General features: G+C 53.0%; 1 protein-coding gene across 1 annotated transcript; it reads right to left on the bottom strand.

Annotated features, from left to right (window-relative positions):
• Positions 1-4282: 4282 nt before the first annotated feature.
• On the bottom strand, positions 4283-5524 carry LOC100283109 (dof domain, zinc finger family protein). Its single transcript, NM_001156011.2, has one exon. It carries the CDS (start codon positions 5466-5468, stop codon positions 4524-4526), a length of 945 nt encoding a protein of 314 aa, NP_001149483.2. The 5' UTR covers positions 5469-5524; the 3' UTR covers positions 4283-4523.
• Positions 5525-7583: the final 2059 nt, after the last annotated feature.

Below are 7583 nucleotides of genomic sequence, written 5' to 3'. Positions count from 1 at the left end.
TTGGTTTGTGCACCCCTCACTGAGGGTGAGCGCACAGATGCTAACGCCTCATGTTGGCACCGAGATGACCGTGGCCTCGACCTGGTCGAGCCAGAGTGTGCCATGCCGAGCAGTCAGTCGACGTTGTCACGCCACTGCTTCATGGCCCTTGGTGAGGCCGTGGAGCTCACTAGTACACAGAAGCTCTATAGTGGCGGTTCTTAACATATTTACACTGGCGTTTTTCAGTACCGCCAGTGCTAGGGGTCAGTGGAAATCAGCATTTCCACTGGCGGTTATTTTGGAACCGCCAGTGAAAAGTGCATTTTCACTGGCGGTTTTCTTAACGAACCGCCAGTGAAAAGTGCATTTTCACTGGCTAAACTTGAGAGAGGATACACTCTCTCTCCAATGGTGAAACCCTAGATCCAAAATGTGGCTAAAATTGAGCAAAAATGAATAAAAATTGACATTAGCAACATAAACCAACCTTTCTTAGCAATCTTCTTCCAAAAAATGAAGATCAAAACCTCTCCCCATGTATTTTGTGAATTCTGGACCTCCAAAATCGCCTCCAATGGAAGTTGGCTGCGAGCATACAGTTCACTGTCGGGGGAAGAGGGGCATTTATAACAGACACTTCACTGGCGGTTGTCTTTAAAAACCGCCAGTGAAAATGGATTTCCACTGGCGGTTGTCTTTAAAAACCGCCAGTGGAAATAGGATGTTTCCACTGGCGGTTAAGTTAAGATAACCGCCAGTGGAAATCAATGTTCACTGGCGGTTTGTGTAACACAACCGCCAGTGGAAACATCCTATTTCCACTGGCGGTTGTGTTAAGATAACCGCCAGTGGAAATAGGTTTCCACTGGCGGTTTTTAAAGCCGGGCCCACCTGTTTCTTTCACTGGCGTTTGATAACGGAAACCGCCAGTGAAAAGTTCAACGTGCCGCAGGCTTTGAACTTATTTGTACTAGTGGCTTGGGGGTGGTGCAACAACTCCCTGGCCACAGACAACGCCCCCGGAGCGGCTCTCGACGGAGTCCGGGATGTCTGCGCGGTTGTATGCGACTGTGCAGCGTGCACAACAACAATGCCCGACACTGGGTTGTTGGGAACCTATGGCGTGGAAGAAGCAGCTTCTTCCTCCACCAGGAAATCCACCAAAGTCTCGGTGCGATGCTCAACGATTTGCACCATCATGCTGAGCAAGAAACAAGCAAAAACCTAAAGCCTAAACCCCCTACCTAGCGCGCCAAATGTCGGAGATGAAACTCTCCGGACGGGTGGCGGAATGCACCTGCCCTAAATCCTTAAATGAGGAGGGGCCTAAGCGTTTTGCCTGTCTACTAAGCGATGAACGAATACAAGAACACACAAGAGTTTAGAGTGGTTCGGGCCGCCGGAGCGTAATACCCTACTCCATTGTGTTATGTATTGAGCTTGAGAGCTTGTATGAACTTGTGAGCCTGAGCTAGGTCTAAGTGTGCTTGAGTCTACTTGGGTTGTAACGTTGCGTGCCTCCCCTTTTATAGCTGAAGGGGGGCACGTACAAGGGTGCTGAGCCCCGACATGTGGGCCCAGGGACATAACGGATGTAATACTTGGAGCAACTAATGCTGGTTGCGAGCGCAATCTTCTTGCGCCCTGATATTCGTAGCCTGCGTAGTATCGGCGTGCAGCGGAAGCTTCACTGGCAAAGTTCAAGTGATGATGAGCACAGTGTATGCCGCAACATGGGCGTACTGCCTGCCACCAGAGCAGACGGGCACGCCGCCTGTAGGATGGCCTGGCTGCCGCTCGTCAGCAGAGCGGACAGGGCACATTAAATGCTGAGACAGCACATCACTTGTTATTGGAGTAGACAGGGCGTATTTAATGCTGAGGTGGCACATCACCTGCCAGCTTGACAGGCGGCGCGCCTCCTCCGCAATAAATGCGTGGCCCAGAGGCCTTACGTCTGGCTCCGCCCGCTAGCTTACGTCACGGGCAGTAGGTCACGTGGCAGCATTGGGTCTCCGCCTGAGCGGGGAGTGGGAACGCTCGCGACATGGTCTGGACATGTGTCAGCACCGGACCCCCGCCTGGCCTTGATTAAGGCCTGGGCATTCTTCTCCTTGGCATCTTGGGACCCTACTGAGAGTGGCCCGGACCCCTCCTGGGGGGTCCGGGACCCGTCCCAGGGGTCTGGTTTGTACTTGTGGAGGTTTTGAACCCCGCCAGGAAGTCCGGGTTGTGCCTCCAGGGGTCCGGCATTTTCCCGTGGGAGTCCAGACCCACTGTCGCCACCTTGGAGTATATTGTCTTTCTTGGCTACGTGGTGGCCCTGGAACCGCTCACATGGTGGGGTCAGGTATTGTTCGTCACGCGACTAAGGATAGCCGCATGGACATCGCACCTTCATACTGTAGTAACGGGTACCCCTGTTCCAGGGTACCGACAAAGACCTTCAAGCAATTTCTTGTACTAGTACATGTCTTTAGGCATCTTGTGACCCATAGGAAAAACCTCGCTAATCACATCCACAAGCTCTTTGTAACAATTCATAGAGAATGCAAACTTGGACTTGATTGACATCAGTCGGGTCACGAATTCGAGAACGGTCACATCGGTGTGCTCGTGAAGAGGCTTTTCTGACGCTTTGAGGAGGTCGAAGAACTTCTGAACCTCCGGTGTAGGTGAATCATGATGGTCTGGGGCCAATTTAGGCTGCAGATCCTCAAGCATCTGGTCCATCCTATCAACATCTTCATCGTCATCAACTTCTACTTCTGCTGCTCGTAACCATGTGAGCACAGGTGTAGTGTGACCTGCCTCTTAGTGTGGCTCGTCATATTTGTACATTTATTGCATGGAACCTAATATTATCTATTTGTGACAAAGCAGCTGCATGGTCTAGAAACATCTGAGTTTTGACAAACCATTCACTTGTGTGACACCCACCCTTATTGAAACCTTCATACATCCAATCACGTCTGTCACCCATTATTACGACTGTGTACGAGTAAGAAGTGTGTGTGAGACATTCATGTTTCTACATGTGATGCATAGCGGTCCGAAACGGGTGACACATAGTTTTCGAAACCCTAACCGTTTAATACAATATTAAGGGCAGAGAATATAAGGTAACCCTAACCGAGTAATACAAGATTATAAGTTAAACCTAATCAATAAATAACATCAAATTCAACAATTCAATAACATAAGTTAAATCTACTATAATAGAATTAATACTTACCTAACATCAAGCCACACATGTGATATTAAAACTAGCAAGTATAATGCATAAAGTAATATTAAAACTAAGAACAGTATCAATTAACAATTTTAAACTAACTCTAACCACATAAAGTTAACTCCCGTCGGCCATAAAAAACCGACGAAAATAAACATCTTCACACATATTTAACTACTCTAATCACACTCGCATTTACATTCGATAGGTCAAGGAGGTATACCTCAATGACAAGGCGGCATATGTGTTGTGCCACAGGAGACGACGATGACAGAGGGCTCCTCGGTGGCAGCTTCTCGGACCAACGCTTCCTCGGTGGCAGACGGGCGACGGTGCCTTGCGCGGTTGAGAGAGAGAGAGAGAGAGAGAGAGAGAGAGAGAGAGAGAGAGAGAGAGAGAGAGAGAGAGAGAGAGAGAGAGAGAGAGGAAAAGAAACAAAACTGCGCGTGTGGAGGAACGATTCCCTGATAAACGTTTAATCCCCGTCGGCTAGAGATACGGCCGACGCGAGTTAGTCGCTCCCACTAATTCCCGTCGGTCTAGGTCAGGACCGACAGGAGTTAAGTGTACAGTAGACACGCTCCCACTAATCCCCGTCGGCCTAGGGAGTTAAGTGTACACAGTAGACGCCCTCCCACTAATCCCTTCAGCCTAGGTCAGGACCGATATGAGTTAAGTGTACAATAAAAGCTCCCACTAATCCCCGTCGGCCTAGGTCAATGTCGACGAGAATTAAGTGTATAGTAGACGCCCTCCTACTAATCCCTGTCGGCCTTGATCAGGACCGACGGGAGTTATGTAATGCACGTCGATCTATTCCGTGGCTGATATGAATTAATATTAATCCGGTCAGCTACTTTAGAGCCGACGGAAATAAGTTAATTTCTGTCGGTTTTATTTTTGACCAACGGGAATTAATGAATTATTATGGCCGACGGGAGTAATCCCGATTCCTGTTGTGACACGACGGATTTTAAGTTGATTTGAGTGATTTTTATCGAAACAATTCTCTAAAAAACGAGCTGATAAACGTTTTTTTTTGTGATAGAATCGAATTCTAGAATATGATTTTCTGAAACAAACGCCCCAAAACTGCAGATTTGGAGGGCCCTTTATAGCTTAACAGAGTCAAGGAAAACTGAAGCACGGCTTAATTACGTACACATGATCCAATAATACAATGCTGAAAAAAAGACCAACTACTATGTATGCTATGCAATGCAAACCGGCCCGGACACCGGGCTGCATGCGCTAGAATCTAGGGCTAGCGCTAGGGGGTAGTACGTCGAAGGAAGCGCGGCGTCTCGTCTCACATCAGGTGGCCTCCGCCATGAAGCAATCCGGCGGTTTGTGGCGCCGCTGCCGCCGGAAAAGAGAAGTCTGGCCACATTGAACCCGCAGCGGCGCCTGGCATCTTCCACGTGTCCACGCTGTCGTTGTCCACCAGCAGCCCCGCGGCGGGCCAGAGGAAGGACGACGACCCGGCTGCGGAGGCACCTCCTCCCCCCATGAGCCCGAGGCCTTGCATTTGTCCGGCCGCGCCCAGGTGTAAGGCCCCCGTCGGGAGTCCGAGCCCGAGGTCGAAGTCGAACGACGACCCTGCGCCGCGGCCTTCGAGCAGCGGCGGCCCCGCGCCCGCGGCGCCGAGCGCGAACAGTGAGCCGAGGAGGCCGCCGCTCTGTCCCTGTCCCTGTCCCTGTCCCTGCGACGACGATGTCGACGACGACGGTTGCAAGGGAGGAGGCATCATCGGCGTGAGGCCGAAGACGTGCGGCGCCGGAGGAGCGAGCCTGGCGTGCTGGTGGTGGTGCGCCAGGCGCGGGCGCTTGCGCGTGGACCCGCCGACGGGGACGTTGCGGAGGGACCCGCCCAGCGTCCAGTAGCGTCGGCAGGCGCGGCAGAAGTGGCGCGGCTGGGACGTGTTGTAGTTGTTGTAGTAGCAGAACTTGGTGTCGCGCGACGCGCACCGCGGGCACTGCTCCCCGCGCGCCGCGCCGCCGCCGCCGCCGCTCTTGGCCGCCGCCTCGGCGCCCGCCTGCTGCAGGTGCTGGAGGTAGGCGGCCATGCCGTCGGCCGCCGCACCGCCAGCCGCGGTAGCGGTGCTGCCGTTGCTGTTGTTGTTGCCGGAAGTGGCGGCCATCGTCGTGTTGAGGTGCTTGCAGGTGTTGTTGTACTGATGAGGTAGTGGCGCGAACGGCGCCATGGTGGGAGGCTGCAGCCGGCACGCCTGAGCTTCCATCACTTGGCCCGCCATTGGATAGTTAGCTAGCTGGGGATTGGAGATCGAAGTTGGTGACGACGATCTCTGTGCGTACCCAGTCCTATATATATGTGCTTCGTGCTGCTGTTTGGACACGCCGACCCAAGGGGTCGTATATGCTAGAGGACGTCGCTGCAAACGCAGACACAACAGACAGAGATTGAGAAAGACGGATGGTGACAGAAGGCTGACGAGTTTGGCTGCGGGCCGCCGAGCTCAGCTACGAGCCAAGGAATTTTAATCCTAGCTAGCTAGGACTGGTCAGTGGTCATATGACCACCTGCTAGCTAGCTGGTGTCGTAGCTTCTTGCAGCTAATACATACAACCTCCATCCACCGTTGATTGTACCTCAGGGAGTATTTTGGCAAGCCCATGCATGCACACAACACATTACGCATGACGTGGGTGAGGGGGTGCAACGTGGGGTGCTGCAACCGAAGCAGCGCGCGGCAAAGAGGCGCCTATCTATCTAGACAACGATCGATCGATGCTACTACGGATCAGTCCTTCCTTGACTGGACCCATGCAGATGCGGTGCTGGGCTGGGCCGGGCCCGACTAGACCTGATACGTTGCTGTCATAGCCATGCACCCCGGACCAGCGACCACGACCCAGCATCAACCTGCATGGTCTCTTGCTGTCCAGGGGCTGATGGGACCCGCGTGCAGTGCAGCCTGGGGGAGGGGACCAGACCAACGAGCCCGCCGGCCGACCTGCAGCTGAAGCTGCAGCCTTTGACGACGCGCCCAGTCGCGTCGCGTGGCATGCTGGTCCGGGGGTGGCCAGGCCTACGTTACTCTACTCTCTCCGGCCACTCTCGTTCGTTCGTCTCCCTGTCCCGGGCCACGCCACGCCCGGACAAAGCCAGGAGCCAGCATATGCCGGCCGGCCGACGCCGACGCCGACGCGCGTACCACCACCACCAACAGCCAACAGCAGCTGCTGCAGCCTAGCAGCACTGTAGTGCTCCTGCTACTAGTCCTAGGCGCCAATTTGGTCGCCGTCTGGATCGATCGATCGAACGATCATGACGGCCGCCTGAGTCTGACAAGGCGGCTAGCATTCCAAGGCCATGCACGCGAATGCGACGATGGCCGTGGCCCCTGGGCCCTGGCCCCCCTGCCCCGCGTTTTGCATGGCAATGCCGACCGGTCGGCACGTAGCTGCGGTGCTGCTGCTATGCTAGCTACTGGTGCTGGACATCCTTGGCGCCTTGCGCTTGGAGCCGCCTGTTGCTCCCCATATGCGCACCGGGCCGGCACGCTAGCTACTGTATCTTTTTCTCGCGTGCCACTGCCAGACTCCGGAGGACGGCACGCGGCAGGATGCACCCGACCCGACAGTCCCTGCCGCCGCCCGCCAACACGGACATGGACAGGATGGCCCAGCTAAGGCCTGTTTCAAACGGCTTTTTTTACTCTGACGTTCTTTTCAAGCTGGATTACGGGGTAGCTGCCTATAAGGAGTAGTTAGAATTAGGGTGTTTAGCAAATTGACTGCAGATAAGAATCTAGGTATTTGGAAAACCTGATTTTCTGTTCGCAGATTCTACCCGTCACTATGGGGGTGTTTGGTTGCCCCTGCTAAAATTTAGCCTGGGTCACATCAAGCGTTTGACTTTCAAATAGGAGTATGAAATATAGACCCAACCAACTGGACTAGATTCGTCTCGTCTTTTAATCTTCGGCTGACAAATTAGTTTTATAATCCGACTACATTTAATACCCGGAACGGAGGTTCAAACATTCGATGTGATAGGGGCTAAAGTTTAGTTTGGGGTAACCAAACACCCCCTATGATGTTGCCCTCCCACATGTAAAAGTGTATCATAGACGCATTTACAAGTTCATCGCCACGAGGGCGACCACATATTAAATACACAATTCCACAAATGCATTGACTTAGTACATTACGACAGAAGCAACGTACCACTGGTAGGTCAGGCCACTAACGAGGCAACAATCGAATCTCGAAACACGCTCATGTATAACTTACGTGATGGCCCACTACTACTTTTCGTTACTCCTACATCCTCTAACTCATCTGATGGTCCACTACTGCCTTTTCTTACCCCTACAACATCACTTACATTCATCTAGATACAAAAT

This window comes from Zea mays, chromosome 1 (genome assembly GCF_902167145.1).
Source record: "Zea mays cultivar B73 chromosome 1, Zm-B73-REFERENCE-NAM-5.0, whole genome shotgun sequence".
Classification (NCBI taxonomy): Eukaryota; Viridiplantae; Streptophyta; class Magnoliopsida; order Poales; family Poaceae; genus Zea; species Zea mays.
Note: the sequence above shows the minus strand (reverse complement) of the source record. Positions and strands in the feature narration are given on the sequence as shown.